The sequence below is a fragment of the Sorghum bicolor genome, chromosome 3 (genome assembly GCF_000003195.3).
Source record: "Sorghum bicolor cultivar BTx623 chromosome 3, Sorghum_bicolor_NCBIv3, whole genome shotgun sequence".
Lineage (NCBI taxonomy): Eukaryota > Viridiplantae > Streptophyta > Magnoliopsida > Poales > Poaceae > Sorghum > Sorghum bicolor.
The window spans coordinates 60,709,663-60,729,514 of NC_012872.2; the positions used below are offsets into that span (position 1 = coordinate 60,709,663).

The window sequence follows — 19,852 nt, forward strand, 5'->3', positions numbered from 1 at the left end:
CCTTTGGTACTCCCTCATGTAAGCATCCACTCGGGCATCTCGCACTCCACTCATGAGCATGTATGCATCATACAGGCTCGCAGGAGAACGAGGTGGGAACCGAGGAACCCGAGGAGCTTCAGGAGCAGGAACCTCCGGAAGCACAAGAACCCGGAGAGGAATTGCAGGAGTGTCCGGATCACCGACCCAGCACGTTTGAGAAAGGCAAGCCCCGGAGCATTCTAAGTCTCCCTATTCTCGCTAACTTATATAAAGTGCTATACTTGTTCTACTGTATTGCATATTAAGTGATAGGAATTGCCTGATACCGTTGCTGCATGAGTACTCCTTGTTATCCCTACTCATTTATTTACCTTGTCCTATGTAGATAGGCGCGGAGTCTATGCTTAGCTTGCTTAGTCCGGTAGAAGTCGGGTGATGTCCTGTCACCTGCGAGATATAGGTGGATACTTGCTTGATTAAGCAGTGGTTGCTTGGGGAAAGAAATAACCAAGTGTGGAATGTAATTGGAGACCGGGCAGGGTCTTATGGTGGGTTGACCATGGTGTCCCTGCCTGTGTCGATTAAGGACCGATCGTTGACGGCCCTCTTGTCATGTTGAACGCATGCCCCACACTTAGCTGGAAGGATAAGTCGTTCCGACCGCGAAGCCTGAACACTATCCGGGCCGGGAATCGAGCCGCCATGCGCTGTATTGGTGATGGTTGAGGAGAACGACGAGGGCGCGGCGCGCAACCTTGGTATACCTTGGATACCTCGGTCGCCGGAACGGTCCTCGGGTACTGGCGGTGCCTGCCGAACCCGCGAATTGGTCCTGGATAGTGTAATACGGTGATCTGTAGCTCACTTGATCAGTGAGTGTGGTTTGTGTGGGGAATACCTCGCCAGCTGGTTAGAAATCGATTCGAATCGCCATCGCTCCTGGATAGTGAGCACTTGACATGAGCCCTGTCCTCGTAGTAAGGACTATGGAACACTTGGGTTATAATGATGAATAGTTTTAAGAAATACTATGATGAGGTACTATCATAGTCTCCTACTTGCTTGTAATAGTGCAGGTGCAAACCTAGACGATAGGTAATGATACTTTCAACTTGAGCCAATTAAAAGAAGAAAGACTTATGTAGGTTATGTTAGCGAAATACTGCGGTTTTGCAAAATGGTCGTCAGCTACCCCACTATATAGCCTTCATGATCCTTGATGAGTCTTTATTTTAAGTTTATGACGGGTAAGTCTAGCTGAGTACCTTCTCGTACTCAGGGTTCTATTCCCATGTTGTTTTGCAGATGGTCAAATGTACTATGGTTATTGCATCCTCTGTCTGTACCCAGCTATGGGTGATGACTAGACCAAGGGCGATGGTCACTCCGTCTCTTCTTTTGCTTTTATGGGAATGACCGAACTATGGCACTGTATCAGACTTATCGCGTGTGTTGTAATTTCAAACTATGAAGCTTCCGCTACTTGAAGAACTTGGTTTGTAATAACTTTAAGCACTCCGATGTATTTTATGAATGTTGTAATCTGGATGTACTTGTGAATGGCGGCCGCTAAACTTATTACGATCTTGGTTGTTATGCGATGTGTGGTTTGAAATCCTTCGAGATTTCAGGGACTACCGGGATTATATGGGCTTAAGCGTGATGGTTCGACTATGCAAATGGTCACTATCAGGCTTAATCTCTTATAATTTGGTCGGTTCTGTTACATACTCACTTTACGTTACAAATCTTAGTATTTTTCTCTATAATTTTGGTCAAACGTGAAAATACTTTGACTCTCCAAGATTCTTAGAATGACTTACAATTTGGGATGGAGGGGGTAAAAACTTTTTAAAATCATATGCATGGAGCATTAAATATAGATTAAAAAAATAATTAATTGTACAATTTACTTGTAATTTATAAGACGAATCTTTTGAGCCTAATTAATCTATAGTTAAATAATAATTGCTAAATATAAATGAAAGTGCTACGGTGTTAAAATAAAAAAAAAAGTATCTGAAGTTCTGAACAAGGCCTAAGTCATGTCAACTGAGTGATTATTGCGTCGCTGAAAAACTGAAAAGGTACAGTGACTAGGGAAGCAGAATCTTGCATGCTATGCTACCAGCTTGAAACAAGATACATTTGCTAGTTGCTACACATAGGGAGAGGGAGCTTGCTTTGGGTCTGTAACATAAACTTTGCCGCACCGAATTTGCGTGTGTAGGTTAAATTAAATAACGAAGCCTATTTAATCAAAGGGAAGGTAATGGAGTTGTTGGAAAGGAGCATGCAAGTCCGTATATATTGTAATTAGCAGAAGATGCTCAATTTGTGTGTATGTATAACTATATAATTAAGAAAGCATAAAAAATACAATTTCCGTCCTTTTTTCTCTCTCAATGAAACTGTTCGTTTCTCCGCGTGTCGCAAAATGGGGAAAAAAATGTGTCGTTCCTATTTGAATTCAGGGCAAAAACAGCCCAGGCGACGCTTACGTCCAACAACTCTGCAATAATATCCTGCTACGATAATGCTGCTCTACATGACACTCTCAATATCGGAGTGGTACGACAGCCAGCCGTACACGGGGGAAAAACGTCAAAGCGTCACGGAGCATCATCTGTTGATGATTACGTCCACGTACAGCAGTATATACAACGATGCATCAGCTACTACTGAGTAGCCCGCCTGAAATTAAAGGCACGCAGCTAGCTATTACCAGCTAAAAACATCTCCAAGAGACTAGATAAAATTATATTCTAAACTACAAGATTTAGTCATTGTGTAAAATAAAAAACTCACTCAAAGCATAGAGTTCCACAATAACCTTTGTATAGTATAGCTAGTGAGGACGATATGCTATATATGACAAGCGAAAGTTTAGGAATAACAAACTTATTATTTTAGCAAACCAGATAGCACGCCTGTTGGACTTTAATTTTCACTTTGAAAATATAAAAATAGGCTAGATAACATGGATAGCATATCTGTTGGAGTTGCTCTAAAGTGCAGGTGAGAGCAAGATGTGGAACTGAATGATCGATCGATGCACAGAAATGAAAAGAGCAAAAAGAAAACACTACTGTGTATTAAAACAACAGCTTACCGGCCAGCACACACGGTATATATATTCTAGCTCTTGCTTAAAACTGACACCTGCCGAAAGAGCACAAACAAAACTGCCCCCCATCCTCTTGGGGAATTAACCCCGGATTCGTTCGTCGTGCCGTGAGAGCATGGAAAATGACGGCCGTTTTTTTTTTTTTGAACGGGGTTGGCGTCGCCATTGAACGCGGTTCGATCCGAGAGGGCATTTTACAAATCGCTGACCCAATTTCATTTTCTCGCGTTCCACGCCAACATCGGATTTTCTCGCTCAATCGCGACACGAACGCGGAAACATGCAGGACGTACCTGAGACGTGCAGGTGCGGCACAAGCTTGTCCGCGCCGCGCGCAATCAGCTTCCCGTGTGACTCGTTTACAATAATAACGAATAATGGTCTTTTGAACTAGCTATTTGCATTTCTCATAATCTATTTCTTTATAAACTGGTATATGATGACTTGTAGGGGTATCATTTTTTTTTCTTAATTTAAGTATGTGAAACCTCAACTCTTTTAGTACAGTTAAATATCTATTCTTATCTATTATTTATGACATACATGTTTAAATTTTACATGTAGTTATCATATACCGTTATTAGAACTTGCCAAGTGTGCAAGGGGGTGTGTGTCACGGGCCTGTAGCAGCCCACCCCCATGCCAACTGTACGCCCGCAACCGCAAGGCTTGTGCAGCACACGGCCCACGCACCTCCGGCTTCCGCCCTTATCCAGCCCGCGAACGGTCTTGTTTAGTTACATTTTTTTTTTCAAAATCGACACTGTAATATTTTTATTTGTATTTAACAAATATTGTTTATTTATATACTAACTAGATTTAAAAAATCCATCTCATATAATACAGATAAATTGTTCAATTAATTTTTTTAATCTATATTTAAGGTTTTGTACATATAGCGTAAGATTTGGTGTGACGAAGAATCTAAAAGTTTTTATAAAAAATTATGAGGAACTAAATAAGGCCATATTATTTCACTTTCATCTACAGCAGTTGTAGCTTACATTATATAAAAATAGCTACGGGGAATCTGAGCCCGTCAATCACCGAGGTGGCGTGGGGAGGTCTCTCGACTCACGAACACGACTGACTGACGCGACGACGACCACGACGTTGTACGAAGGCAGCAGCAGCAGCAGCAGGTAGCTATAGAACGAAGCTGCGTCGCGTCGTCCTCGTGCCCCCGGCGCCTTTTTTGACGTGTCGGGCCGCCCATGCATGGCGCACTCACGAGGCTGACCTCCGGCGCCACGAACGGCCGGACACCGGAGTGTCGGCACGACACGAGGAAGCCGTACCACACGCGGGTGGTTTTGCCAATCTTGTTCGGTCTGGTGCGTGGCGCGCTGGCCGTCGGCCGTCCGGCGACACGGCCGGCGTGTTCGTTTGTCACGAAAACATAAAGTAAGACTAACAATATAGCTGGCTGTTGGTTGTAAGTTTTTTCTAATTTATTTATAGCTCATTTATATAGTAGTTAGTTCATCACTATTAATATATGGTACATTTGTTTTTCTTATAAATTTTGTTGGTTTTTATGTGTAAGCGGGCTATAGCCTATAAGTTTATAACCGTTTATACTTTTTCTCTTCTTCTCTCTTCTCTACGTCAGTATTTAGCTAGTTTACAGTCAGTTATTATAATTACTCTTATAAAAATTTATGATTAAAAATACTATTCGCTAATTTGTCATAAGACAACAACGCACTGTTGAATGGATGATATATTTGACAAATAAATTTAAACGAATTGGACCTTAATTACGCAACCTTATGACATGGTAGAAGGACATCGATACGATTGTACATCACTGGATCCAGTCTTACTGTTTGGAAGGGAACAGCTAGCGTCTCTCTTGTATAATTCCATTTTTTCAATATACAAAAGATTTAAGTATCATTATATTAAGAAAAGAGTTCAAACAAACATACAACATATGAGCGCCAAAAGAGCGTACGTCTCTATTATAATTCTGAGACTAGTCTCAAATGCTCGCCTTGGGCCTTGTTTAGTTCCGAAAAGATTTCGGATTTCGGTACTGTAGCACTTTCGTTTGTTTGTGGTAAATATTATCCAATCATAGACTAATTAAGTTTAAAAGATTAATCTCGCGATTTACAGTGTGTAATTAGTTTTTGTTTTCATCTATATCTAATGCTTAATGCATGTGTCACAAGATTCGATGTGACAGAGAATCTTGAAAAGTTTTTGGATTTCGGGGTGAACTAAGGCCTTGGATGGATCGGCGTCAGATGGGATCCGCATCAAAGAAAAAGCGGGGGGCTACACACACTGGCCCTAATTAATCCTCCGATAATCGCATTGGATTGCAGATCGTACTCAGGGCCCTAAAGGATCCATATCATTGACTTGGATGTCACGTTATTAGGCGCAATATTTTCGTAAATATATTATAGCCTGTTGTCGACCATGACGCGGCCGGCCGGGGCTGATATGACTGTACCCGATCGAACACGGATCGATCGGAAGTAACCCAGCATGCACATATACATGCATGCATGGCGTCTAGATTGATTTCTTGGTTGGACCCCGCTTTGTGTTAGTGTCGGTCTCGTCGTGGTCTCCATCACGGAATCATCACCCAATCAGCGTTGAAAGATGAGACATGCTTTTTTAATTTCTAGAAATGTGTTTTGCGGCACAGCTGAGTTACAGCGAGAGCACGGTGAAAGCTGATGATAGCTGATCTTTTTATTTTAGCAACGCTCCCTTTTCCTTTTGCACTAAACGTGGTATGAGTATGAGCGAGGAGACCCCCATCGGTAAGATTACACTTATTGTTCTTGTCACAAGAACAGCTAGTATGCATCAGTTTCAGAAAATAGAGTACATACGTTGCTGCTGAGGCTTTCAAACTGTTCTAGCTAAGTTGTGATTACGGCTACAGCAACAGTGAGATAAAATTGACATATGCATGCAAGATCTATCGGTCATCACTATTTTTTTTTAAAAAAACGAGTCATCACCAGAGGACAATGGTAGTATATATACATCTATCTATGCAAGCAAAAGTATGTAGAAATATCCTCAAGCACACTATCTGGTCCCCTTCAGCTATACACGTTTTCTTTAGGAGCAGAAGGAAATATTATTCAGCTGATGTACATACATGCATACATGCGATTCGAGCGTCCAAGCTACTGACAAGCCCAGCTTCTCCTTGTAAATGCTACAGTAAGATCCAACAACTCTCCTCCATGCAAGCAAGCAGCAGCAGTGCGTGCATGTCAAACCTTCTTTTGGGGGGTCGTTTTCCCTGGGGCTAGAGTATGTTCCCCTGTCTGTCTAACGAGAGAGTAGGATTCCAGTCTTGCCTTATTCCTCACTGAGCGGTCAACGTCTCCGGGATCATCATGACTCGCCATTTCAAGAGGAGAAGATTTGCGGCTGTGCCATCTCCCTATCAGGGCATCAGGCCATTTTTCGTGCTTGCACATCTGACGTCTGTACTGTGCAGCGAGGGGGAAAATGCCAATAATGCCCAATGAGCACCCGACGCAAAAGATCCATTTCAGTCCAACTTTTTCACAGACCTAGAAACGAACATCAGGTCAAAATCTGCTTGTCGTTGGCCGGCCACTGCCGACATCCATCGAATCATCAGTGCTCTCGGCTCTCGCTATGACTATATTGAGAATAATAATAATAACAATGGGAAAAAATTTCTGGGAAGGGAAAAAAAAACATGATGAAAAGACGAAGCAGGGAAGAAAGTAGAAGCGTCGGCCCAATGGCCCATCTGGACCCACTGCCAGGGGGTGGCCGTTGCTGGGCTAAGTCCAGCCCTTTCGTGGGCGCAGCTTCTGATGTCAGTCGGGCTGCAAGACAAGCTCTATTCGGCCCGTACCGCAACGGCAACATTCGCATGGGCTAGTGCAGATCACGGGCATTTAGTTGGGCTCTGGATCCCATGGTTGTTGACCTGTTGTCTGTTACCGACAAGACATATTACAGGCCGAAAGGCATTCTTTCCTTGGCGTAAAAGACTAGCAGATGAACTTGCAGGCAGAACACCAAACGGAACGGCAGTACGCAGGGCAGGTGTGCAACAAACACAGATGTTGCAGGCGATGATATACCGAGCAGCCGGTCGTACACGTACTACAGAAAACACTTGGGTGTGGAAATATTTTGACCAGATTCTCGTCGTCAAACCTGACAATTCTTCTATTGAAACTTGAAAGTTCCAGATATATACGCTACACATATGACTAGCGTCGTGTCGAAGACAGGATTTCGCAACCAAAAGGATCGACAGACCAGAATGAGCCCGTGTGGTAGTTGCGTACCACATCTACAGAGACGTGCAACCTATATCCTATATACAAGGGCTCTGGTTCCCCACCGAAAGCTCCACGGATCAAGTCTCGTGGTGGGTGATGTGCTTCGTCAGTTCCATTTTTTAACAATAAGATGAGTGTCATTTGCGCTTCGTCAGTCCCATTGAACAATAGGATGAGACTTTACCATCTGATGACCCCTTCCACCGTCCTTTGAGTCACTCTGATTGCTTCACACAATATCACTACGAATCACATAATTTTAAATTTTCTTAGAAAAAAAAACTCCCTCATTTGTCCCGCATCTAAAGTACACAGGTCTATTTGCGATGCCGTTGTGTATGTGTGGGACAAGGGTTCAGAGGTTTTCTCAATCTGTGTGAGAACTTAAACCAGAATACTCGGAGGCTGTCTAGCCACCGTGGATCAAGTTTTTTTAAACACCAATATTGTTTTTCGCAACTGACAGTCGATCCAGTAAGATTGACAATCTGAATGTCTCGGAGGGAAAAAAAATCAACAAGTAAATATCGTTAATTAACAAAGGGATGTGATCTGAATGTGTAAGAAAATTAAAGAAAGTTATTCCATCTGCTTTGCCATGACCAGGGCCGTCCCTTGTTGCTTCCCACCTAAACAAAACCAAACACAAGCCAAGCCTGAGACTGGAAAGCGCGCGCAAAGAGCCAGGAGGAAGGAAGCATGGCGAGGAGAAGAAGGAGACGGTTAGGCCAACCGTTTGTATCCCTCCACCTTCCCCTCCCTCCCCTTCCCCTACTCTTGGCGCCAAAGCAAAGCCGTTAGATTATTGGTCACCATCTCGAACCCAACCCGCGCTCCTCCCCCTCCCACCATTTATCCTTCCCGGAGAAAATAAGCAGCGCCATGCCAATGCGCCCCTCCGGCGTCGCACCACAGCAATGCGGCCGCCTTCCTCCTCCTCCTCCTCCTCCTCTTCCTCTTCTTCTTCGTCGTCGGCGATGGCGGCGCCTGGAGGCGGCCGGATGTCGGCGTTCACGATGCGCGCGGTGGCGCGGATGTCGAGGGCCCGGTGGTTCATCTTCCTGCGCCGGGTGTACCAGTACCAGAACGGGCCCAGGTCCGACCTGGGCTCCAACCCCTTCAACTCGCCCGGCTGGCTCGCGCTCGAGCTCGGCGTCATCGTCGCGCAGATGGTCCTGACCACCGCCGTCGTCGCCACCTCCTCCGCCGAGCGCCCCGCGTGGCCGCTCCGCCTCTGGGTCGCCGCCTACAACGTCGGCAACGTGCTCAGCCTGCCCCTCCTCTATTGGCGCCACCGGCATTCCTCCGCCGGCGGCCGAGGCGGCGACGCGCTCTCCGGCGACCTCGAGATGCGCGGCGCCAATGACGCTCTGAGGTAGGACTACCTACCTACGTACGTACGTACGTGCAAATTAAATTCGATTCGCTGCTTGCGCCGCGGCCGACGTGAAACTAATTTGGGGGGATTTAATTTGGTTATTCTCGCGCGGAATGCGCGATTGGCGCGAATTTATTTAACGATGTAATGCAGGGACAGCAGGTCGTATCTGATGAACAAGGCGCGGGCGTTCCTGGAGCTCTTCTTCGCGATGTGGTTCGTGATGGGCAACGTGTGGGTGTTCGACGCGCGGCTGGGGTCGCTCCAGCGCGCGCCGAGGCTGTACGCGCTCTGCATCAGCCTGCTGGCCTGGAACGCCGTCGTCTACTCGCTCCCGTTCCTGCTCTTCCTCCTGCTCTGCTGCTTCGTGCCCATGGTCGGCTACGCGCTCGGCTACAACATGAACTCCGCCTCCGTCGGCAGGGGCGCCTCCGACGAGCAGCTCGCCGCGCTGCCCCGGTGGCGGTTCAAGGAGCCCGGGCCCGCCGCCGACGTCCCAAGGGACCGGGACCACGATGACCAGGCGAGTAAATTGCATCCACCGATCTCTCCATCGCACGCTAGTTTAGCTTAGTTTAGTTGTTGCATTTTTACAGGCACGCATAGCGTAGATGATCACAGTAGCAGCAACTCTACCTAGCAGGATTTTGAAAATTTTGATTGGTATTTTATATAAATGAGAAAAAAAAAGAAGTAGAAAAAGGGAGGCCAGGAAGAAATTCGCCAAACAAATTAAATGATTGGTGGACTCAACTGCGTGCGCGGGGCATCAGGCCGGAATAGGGTAAGGCGAAAGTGGAAACGTGCGAGTACGAAATTAGAACGTGCTCCCTTTTTGGATGATACTAAACATAACAAGTCCTAACTTTGCTTTTTGGATGGCGCGGTTAGTACTTTAGTCGGTTCATCATGCTATTCTTGTGACCGACAACCGAGCAGGCAAGGAGACTAATCCTGGCTTTGCAGATAGCCAGATAGTACTATCATGATCGCTGTCATGTTCAAACTGCGATCGATTGCAGTGGACTGAACTGAACTGCTTAAAGTCATGCAGCATAGGCTAGCGTAGCATTGTTTTCTGAACTCTGTGTGAACTTGAACTGCGAGTGCAGGAGTGCTGCATCTGCCTAGCGCAGTACAGGGAGAAGGAGGAGGTTCGGCAGCTGGCGTGCACGCACATGTTCCACCTCAAGTGCGTGGACAGGTGGCTCAGGATCATCTCCTCTTGCCCTCTCTGCAAGCAAGAGCTCAAGTGATGAACAAGTGATTGATATCGATGCCTACTCCACTCCTTCCTACAGATATGCTGTATATTCTCTCTCACTCTCTGCTGACTGCGCCCGCCGATCAGCCAGCAGGGAGAGCTAGACTAGCCGGCCGGGATGTGCCACCTACATATACCACGACCGCGCGCCCGGCACCTCTCTCGCGATCGAGGATGTCGACTGGTCGTGGCCCCGTGCTGTGCTGTCCTATTAGTAGATGCATGATGCTGACAAACGATGGGTACACTTGCACTTGAAGCAGGTAGCAGGAGAGTTTGATTCATTTTTAGTCTATATGTATACTTGATAGATCAAAAGGGAAATGTGTAAAGAAAAAAAAAGGGTTTATTTTTTGTATGTATAATGTGTTGTGTGCCCTTGCTTCATATACTCGTACAAGACTGAATGCACCTTTTTTTTTCTGTGTGCTGGAGATCAAATGGAAATACGAAGTTTTCTTAGCAAATCCCGTCATTACTGTCCTTAGCAGACGGACGTTATTAACCTTAGCAAATCCGGTCATCACTGTCCTTGGATGCATCGAAATTTTAAATAAAAAGTTCAACAGACGTGGTCGGGCCCAACAGGATTTGGTCCGGTTGAAAGGCCTGGACTGGCCTTTAGAACAGAAGCCCGATCTCCATATCAGATTAGGCTTGGCCCGTTTCCGTGCTCGGTCCGTTTTTCGTGCCGTGCATGGCCTGGCCCAACGAGGCCGAATACATTCAGGCCTTTTAATTTGGCTGCCCATGCCGTGGGAGATACGTGTACGTAGGCCAAAATTGTCGCGCAGAGTTGAGTTGCAGCAGAGCAGAGCTCAGTGCGTCACGCATCGACGTGCCATCCCGCCGCTCCGTGTGTGCGAGTGTCTGTACCAGTCAGGTGACGGAAGCCTTCATCATTACTGTAATTCGCAGAATCCGCTGTTTAACATTCCAATTATTATCTCTGTCACGTGCTTTGCCCAGCTACTACATGTTTTCCAAGTCCAAGCACACAATGACAAAGGGCTTTGCCGCTCGATCTCTCTGGCCTTGTTTAGTTGCCGGAATGAAAAAATTTTGGCTACTATAGTACTTTCGTTTGTTTGTGGTAAATATTATTTAATTATAGACTAACTAGACTCAAAAGATTCATCTCGCGATTTACAGGTAAACTGTGTAATTAGTTTTTGTTTTTGACCATATTTAAAACTTCATGCATGTGCCGCAAGATTCGATGTGACGGGAAATCTTGAAAAGTTTTTGGTTTTTGGAGTGAACGCCTCTCTTGAAACAGAATCCGGCCTAACGTTCGTTTTTTCTCCGTTTCATTTACCACCGGACCGGAGACGTCAGTAACAGTAACAGCGGCAGCACACTAGCTGAGTCCAGGTCATTCACACGTGGTAAGCGAAGTCAGCAGCACGCATGCTTCGTGCGGGCGAATGTGTGCGAGTGTGATGGCTTTTGTTCGCTGGCTGGCTGCGGCACGCACGGTGAAGTTGCGACCGAAATTAAAGTTTGTGGGAGGGGCACGACCTGACGACCGCACGACTAAAACCGGCGCTCGAGCGACTGGCTCGTCGTGGAGTGCCCAGAGGCCGGCGTCCGGAGGGAAGGTGGACGATGACGACGACGAGTAGGAGACTGACCAGTATGTACCGTACGTTTGGCGTCAAGGCTTAACGTTTTCCATGCGCCGGCTGACCTACGGCTTCGCGCGCTCACGTTTTCCGCCACTTTGCCCCTCATGTAAGGACGAGCACGGTCACGGTGGATGTGGAAATGAGTTTCGTAGGCTTCGATCGGAACGTCCAGGCCTGCACGAGGCCTGTGTATGTACAGTGACCCGAGCGGCCGGATTTATAGCGACGAGCATATGAAGAGCGTGCGTGCGTCACACTGGCTGATCCCTCAGTTATCCGCGAGGAAATCCAGCGATCTCCGCCACACACACACACACAAACCCTATAGGCATGTGTCACGGCCATGACATGAATGCTGCGCGCGGGCGGCGTCACGAAGGCGGCAAGAAGCTCATTGAATTCGTATTGGACTTGCAGAGGAGAAGAGGACGGACGCGGGGATGCATTAACAACCGTTATGGCCTCTAAAATTCACATGCTGACCGGCTTGACTAGAAAAGCGACATCTCAGGGCACGTACAACCGACCTTCAGATGCCGTCTTCTCCCTCCGTCCCAAAATAAACGTCGTTTTCGTTTTCCGAAAAATAACTTTAATTAAATACTGCACAAAAATCATATGTCTAGTATATAGTAAAAATATTAATATTAATAATATATAATTAATATTATTAGAAAGATCTTTAGGTCTAGTTTTTTAACAAATTTATTTAGAGATATAAATATTGCACGTATTTTTTATAAATCGAGTCAAATTTATGGCACGAAAACCTAAAACGATACTTTTTTTTGAACGAAGAGAGTACGTGTTATGAAATTTGCAAAAAAAAAAAACAACCGGGTTGCATCAGTTAGGCCTTGTTTAGTTTCCAAAATTTTTCAAGATTCCCCGTCACATCGAATCTTGCGGCACATGCATGAAGCATTAAATATAGACGAAAACAAAAACTAATTTTGCAGTTCACTTGTAAATCGCAAGACGAATCTTTTGATCCTAGTTAGTCTATGATTGAATAATATTTGGTACAAACAAACGAAAGTGCTACAGTAGCAAAATTCAAAAAATTTCTCAAACTAAACAGGGCCTTATTGAAGGAAGAGAATGGAGCCGTCTCTTCGTGAGACGACAAGTAGTGCTCAGTGCTCTGAGACGCAGTGGCTAGTGGGCGACGCGGGGATCAGCTATGCATACGCAGGCAAGAGAGATTGCGCAAAAATCGTGCGTCTTCTCCTCCTGCTTGCAAGCAGATTCGGCGGGCGCGGCAGCCACCGCTGGACCTTCACGTGCGGCAGTCGCCGGTCCTCCACCCTCCAGCCACCGGCGCCGCCGAGCTCGACCGTCCCGCGCGAGCAGCAGCAGGTTTGTCCTGCAACTTCTCCAGATCGAGTGCGCCCGTCTTCGCGCCTTCACATGTCTAGCACAAACGAGGAACCAGCAGCGGCTCCATGGCTTACTCCCTGCTTATTGTCATGGTCAATTTGATATTATTTTCAGATAATAATAATTCTAGTTTCTTTTATTTGTAACAATTAACTAACGCTTGAATAGGGTAATTTGTATCCACAAGCAACACGATAAGATACATGAATTATATTCATGTTTGATCTTAGTTATATATATAAGCATTAAATAATTTATAAATGATGAAATAGACAACTACTCCCTTCATCCCAAATTATAAGTCATTCTAAGAATCTTGGAGAGTCAAACTTTTTTAAATTTGACCAACTTTATATTATAAAATAATTATTATTATAGTACTAACTAAGTATCATTAGATTTTTTTTCTTAATTATATTTTCATAGTATATTCACTTTACGGTACAAATTTTAGTATTTTTCTCAAACCCTATGTCTTTTTCTTACACCACAGTACTGCAGTGTCTCGCCGGAGCTCCACGGCTACGGCCGCAGCTTGCTCTGGCGACGTCGCCTTTGCCTCGTCAACGTCTCTCCTGTTTCCACTGACTTGTGTTATCTCATAAAGAAATTTTTATAAGGCTTTGTTTAGTTCTAAAAAGTAGCTAAATTTTTTTAAGATTCCACATCACATTAAATCTTGCAACATATGTATGGAGCATTAAATATAGATAAAAACCAAAACTAATTGCACAGTTTGTTAATAAATCGTGAGATGAATCTTTTGAGCCTAGTTAGTTCATGATTGAATAATGTTTATCAAATAAAAATAAAAATGCTATAATGTTTAAAAAATTTGGGAACTAAACGAGGCCTAAGACCGTGGGAGACAAAGAAAAGAAAGAAAGAGAAAGGGAAGAATTGAGTGAGGTGTAGCGTTGCCCTTCTTCAATGTTTTTGTTTTGAATTTTCCATAGTGGCACTGCCACCAGCCCATCACCCAACAGTTGTCGCCGTCACGGTCTTCGTGGCACCTCCCGTCCATAAATAAACGTGTGCCCACAAACCCTGTTCGCTCGAAACCGCACCACAATCCCGTGCGGCGGCAGCACACGCACAGCGGCGCCCGCGCCTCGCTTCACCTCTTGCCAAAGCATCCCCATCTCCACAGAATTCCGCTCCCTCCTCGTCTCCTCCTCCCGCGGCCGCCGTCGTGAGGTGAGGTCTGACCCCGAGGCTGCAATGGCGACAGCGGAGGTGGTGGTGGTGGCCAACGGCTCCGGCGGCGCCGACACCAAGGCCGCGTTTAAGGAGACATACAGCAAGCTCAAGGAGGAGATGCTCCAGGACCCCGCCTTCGAGTTCACCGACGAGTCGCTCCAGTGGATCGACCGCGTAATGCTCTCTTCTCCTCCCCCTAGTTTTGCTGTGGGTGTCGGCTTGAATTGATCTCCGGCGGTCCCGTCGGTTCTTTCGATTTCTACAGAGTTTTATGGGCTTTCGGTGATTCCGAGGATCTGGCTGGCCGTTGAATTCTTCCGGTTGAGGGTTATGAGTATCGGAGTCAGAGTACTCTCTCTCACTGAATGAATAAATCAATTACCGGAGTCGTCATAAGTCAAACTTTCGTTCGCTTGACAGAATTTATAGAAAAGAGCACAGATATTTATGTTAACAAATGATCACGATACGTACTAATTTAGGTTCATATACATCTTGATGTTTTTTTTTTCTATAAATTCGGTCAAACTTGAAAAAGACACCTCTAAGAATTGATTTATTCAGAGATGGAGGGAGTACATAAACACGAAGGATTCTGTTTAGATTAGTTTGAACGTGTTAGAATTACTAGTCTGCCTGGGTTGATTAAAAGAGTGGGTGATCTGTCTCTCTTTGTATATCTGTCACACAAAAATGGAGACTTAGGAAACGTGAAACAAGTGCTGTGTCTTCTACTTTGGGTTTAGTGTAAGCTATCGAAGGATAAAGGCCCAATAGGGTTGAAATTTGCTGTTACCCGTTACTAAAAGTAACTTCCCTTACTAATAATTTGCTCACTACAGTTTAGTTAATTTCTGGTTTTTAGCTGTTATTCCTGATATTTCACACTACCTCTGGTTACAGTTAGAGGATGCTTTGGGTAGCAAATTAGGCTGGTGATTAGTTACTTTTAGTGTCCAAAATCTCATCTGATTTTTGACCCAAGTATAATGGGTATTTGATATGTTTCCATTGGAGCATACCTTTTATACTGATCTAGGACTCGGGTAAACTTCCACGTTTTTTTAGAAAGAAATACTCCCTGGACGCTATTAAGCTGAGCAGACAACCTTCTTTGAAAATTTAGTATTTGAGTTACATGTGACCATGCACTGAATAAAGGAGAAAATATCAAAATGCTGAAAGTAATGGTCAGGGGGGAAAAAAGAACTGATGGAGTTCAGCAGACAGGTCTTATAATGATTGTCCACTAATTGCCATTTTGATTTGCAGTTTCTGCTGCAGAGAAGGAAATCAACTGAAACTGGAAATCTACATAATGGATCCCATTGTTTCTGATGATGTCTTTCTTTTGGTTTCTTGGGTTAACATCAGAGAATAATATATCACTAGCTCGGATAACCTTTTGACTTGTTTATTTCTTCTGGAGTAGATGGTGGATTACAATGTGCTCGGTGGAAAGTGCAACCGTGGGCTCTCTGTCATCGATAGCTACAAGATATTGAAGGGTGTTGATGTTCTGAGCAAGGAGGAGACATTTCTTGCCTGCACCCTTGGCTGGTGTATCGAATGGGTACATCCTGCTGGTGTTGTTTTCAAGCATTTTTAATGGTAATAGATTGAATTTTCTGCTAATTTGGAATTTTAAATATATTTCTTATCTTGCAGCTTCAAGCTTATTTTCTTGTGCTTGATGATATTATGGACAACTCCCAGACACGGCGTGGCCAGCCTTGCTGGTTTAGAGTGCCACAGGTTAGATCAGAAGCATCTATCCTTTCTACTTACCAAATTATTTCTATTGGTTCTTGTTTTGATGGCTGTACTAAGGTCTTACTTGAAAAGTTTGGTGTTAAACCCGAGTTATATAATAATCCATCCATCAGTTTTCTCTTAAGCCATGTTTCTGTCATATCTCCTCTTAACTAACTTATTCATGTTCCATGATTCTGTTTCATTTCCTCAAGGGAGGTTGTTTATACTAGTGTATGAAACCTATTGCCCACGTTTTGTTTGCAATAGGTTGGCCTTATTGCTGTAAATGATGGGATTATCCTTCGCAATCATATTTCACGAATCCTTCAACGCCACTTCAAAGGAAAGCCATATTATGTTGATCTTATTGACCTATTCAATGAGGTAATCATATCTTCTGACATAATAATTTATTCATGCTACGAATACTGGATGCTTCTTACATATGACTGATTCACTTTTTATGTTTTCAGGTTGAGTTCAAGACAGCTTCAGGGCAATTGTTGGATCTTATCACTACCCACGAGGGTGAAAAGGATCTAACTAAATATAACTTGACAGTGTAAGTTTATGTTCACTGTATTCACATGCTTTGTTTCCTTGCATGATTTATTGTATAGTTTCCAGAATGAGTTTTTATTATGTGTTTAGCACCTCAAATTTGGGACATACTAATCTTTATTTGTGCTAATTTCTATCAATGGTTTCCATTTTGCACAGTCACCGCCGCATCGTTCAGTACAAGACAGCTTATTATTCATTTTACCTTCCTGTAAGAGTTATTGCTCTATATATTCCTCTCAGTCATCTGGATGTTAGCATTTTAATTTGATGAGTGTGGTAACAAGTTTCTACTCCACTCAAGGTTGCATGTGCATTGCTGCTGGCTGGTGAGAACTTGGACAACTTTGGTGATGTAAAGAACATTCTCGTTGAAATGGGAACATACTTTCAAGTTCAGGTAATGCTCTTGTTTTTCGAAGGCCAAAGGATATGGATTTGCGATATTGTACTACCTCTGATTAATGATATTTCTCTACAGGATGATTATCTGGATTGTTTTGGTGATCCTGAATTCATTGGCAAGGTTAGTTGTTTGCACCTTTACTTTTTACTATCTAGAATGAGTGTTACTGTTGGGTCTATTGCAATGGCCCTGTTTTCTTGAACTTTGTCTCATCAGTATCTATTCTTATCACAGATCGGAACTGACATTGAAGACTACAAATGTTCCTGGCTAGTTGTGCAAGCTCTTGAACGTGCTGATGAGAACCAAAAGAGCATTCTGTGTGTAAGCACTATTGAATTGGCCAATTTTTTCAAGCATAAATGACAAAGTAAAAAAAAATCCTTCATGTCTGTTCAGACAGGAAAATTATGTTTGTAAGCACTATTGAATTGGCCAATTTTTTCAAGCATAAACGACAAAGTAAAAAAAATCCTTCATGTCTGTTCAAACAGGAAAATTATGGAAAGTCTGATCCAGCGTGTGTTGCAAAGGTGAAGGACTTGTACAAAGAGCTTAAACTGGAGGTTTGTCTGACCATTCCATTTTCTTAGGATTTATTGTTTCGAGTCAACCATGTAAGCATCACGGTTCATTGTTATTATCTGGAAACAATTAAATCCAACATATGATGGTCATGATGCACTGACCTGGTTAAAGGCACTGAAACAATGCCCATATTGTTTGCTTGTGGCTGTATGCATTTACGTTTACATGTGGCTGATCCCCAACACTCTGTGTTCCGTATATGTGCTGTTTTGCTGACGTCCTTTCCTGATTGATACAAATCCAGGAGGTTTTCCATGAGTACGAGAGGGAGAGTTACAACAAGCTGATTGCCGACATCGAGGCCCAGCCGAGCAAGGCAGTTCAGACTGTTTTGAAGTCCTTCCTTCACAAGATCTACAAGAGGGACAAGTAGACCCAGATCGTGGAGAAGCTGCTCCATCGACGCTTGCATCAAGTTACTATACTTGATTGATGCGGTCGAGTAATTTGTACTATGTTGTTTTGTGTTTTCATTCTCCTGTTGTACCGTACACCTGAATATAATAAAGCACAGTGCTATTAGGGATGTGTAACCAGCTTGTGTCACCATTCACCAACGCATCCACAGTTCCTGGGTTGTTCGTCCTTCTCAACTCCAAAAGGATTTGAGAAGACGTCGAGTGTTGATAAGCAGAGCTGCGCATGTATCTCTTCTGTGATTTTATTCAGCAATTACTGATGCCAAGATTGCTTCTTTGCCCCCCCTTTTCTTGTTTGGTTTAATTGATTGATGATACTACCATAGCTTTGATAATTGCCATTGGTTTCTTGCAGTTAGTACTTGGCCGAGTTGCTTGCCGCACACCAGGAGTTCGGGCCATGTGCTGCCCATATGCAACAAGATGCTGAGCCACGGTCAGATCCTTTGATTTCTGCCTTATTATTTCCTGCAGCCTAAATGCCCGATGAGATTGCCATTGCTAGAGAGGCTGGAGGAACAAAAGGACTTATAATAGAAGCAACACGACCATGTTAATGAAAGAGGTGATCGCAATACAAAGTTCTATCACCAGTATGCATTGGAGAGGAGGAAAAGGAACAGAATATGATTATTGCTACAATGATGTATGTAGGCCTGCTGAAATATTGTTAAGAATTTTGTTCTGGAAGCATAGAGTTGATATGTGGTGTTTATCGCATTTCTCATGTTAATCTTAGGCTTTTGCCTTTTGACATTGTTATTTCCTTTTTTTAAAAAAAATATCTTTTAGTTTTTTCCATAGCGTTAGCATGGGTAAATATACGTCGTTTAAAGGAAGGCAATGCTAATACTTGCCCCTTTGATCTTTTCAGATTCATGCTAGGCACCTTAGGAGGAGAATTTCATCTCCAAACTGATTGATGAGGAAATGTTGGTTACTGGTCATGACGATAAAGCAAAGATAATTGATGATTTCGATACTGTTGGACTCTTGGGCACTAGTAAAGACTAGGACTACACTATTAATCCGAACGACTTGAGCATCAGCTTTGGTGATTTGGCTGATCTTGACGCCCCATTTTCTAAAGATGTTTGGGAGACAATTTGTTAACTATGGGGTTCGCCCCTCACTTCATACGTTATCAATAGAAGTACTTCAATTCCACCTTTCATTGACGAGATAACCGATTGTATCTTGTGTGGAAAACTGAGTTGTTTACCTAGGCTAGTGTAAAGTGCTAGTGCAATTTCTTTTCGCCTCAATGCTAGTTTATCCAGCTATGGTAGTGGTCAGTGGATCTCCTTGCATGGGCTATCAAGGAAAATTGATCAATATGGAGATTCTTATTTGGAGATACAAAAGATGTGAATGGAGAGCACTGCTTTGTTGCATGGGCTGACCATGGTCTTAGCATCTTCAGTTTTTAGCGCATGAGTTAACGATTTTGATTTAATTTATATACTTTATACTTAGGGTAGGATTGAAGTTCCTAAAAGATACATCGAAACTACTAGTTAAAACAAACAATAGAATAAAAGTGTGATCAAGGTTTATATTGGGTTTCAGATATGCTCTATTGAAGTAAATGATGATGTCATCATGTAGGGTTTTATTCTCAATCGCTAGGTTTGGTGACATCAATCATGTTTCACAAAGCTAAGGATTTGTCTAGTCAAATCAAGGAAGATTGTCTCATGATGTTCATCTAGCGATATCACATTCATTCTATTGACGGTTGCTGGATTTCGAATGATATGTGTTGTGCTGGCTAGGTTCTATTACACTGAATAAAAAATCTGGGTCTTTTGTGATATATGGAAAATGAACATCTTTTTGATGGTCTCTTCCGTCAAGGTT

General features: G+C 43.8%; 2 protein-coding genes across 3 annotated transcripts; both read left to right on the forward strand.

The window, feature by feature from the left end:
* On the forward strand, positions 8,074 to 10,496 carry LOC110433479 (E3 ubiquitin-protein ligase At4g11680-like). 2 transcript variants are annotated; one of them, XM_021455699.1, is made up of 3 exons: positions 8,074 to 8,788; positions 8,954 to 9,314; positions 9,904 to 10,496. In XM_021455699.1, exons 1-3 carry the CDS (start codon positions 8,331 to 8,333, stop codon positions 10,045 to 10,047), a joined length of 963 nt encoding a protein of 320 aa, XP_021311374.1. In that variant the 5' UTR covers positions 8,074 to 8,330; the 3' UTR covers positions 10,048 to 10,496. The 2 variants fall into 2 exon arrangements, with proteins under 2 accessions (XP_021311374.1, XP_021311373.1); XM_021455698.1 differs by having other exon boundaries at positions 8,075 to 8,788; positions 8,945 to 9,314.
* On the forward strand, positions 14,110 to 18,267 carry LOC8068071 (farnesyl pyrophosphate synthase). The gene is made up of 11 exons (XM_002456172.2): positions 14,110 to 14,437; positions 15,696 to 15,836; positions 15,932 to 16,018; positions 16,286 to 16,402; positions 16,492 to 16,580; positions 16,739 to 16,790; positions 16,884 to 16,979; positions 17,061 to 17,105; positions 17,220 to 17,309; positions 17,480 to 17,551; positions 17,818 to 18,267. Exons 1-11 carry the CDS (start codon positions 14,285 to 14,287, stop codon positions 17,944 to 17,946), a joined length of 1,071 nt encoding a protein of 356 aa, XP_002456217.1. The 5' UTR covers positions 14,110 to 14,284; the 3' UTR covers positions 17,947 to 18,267.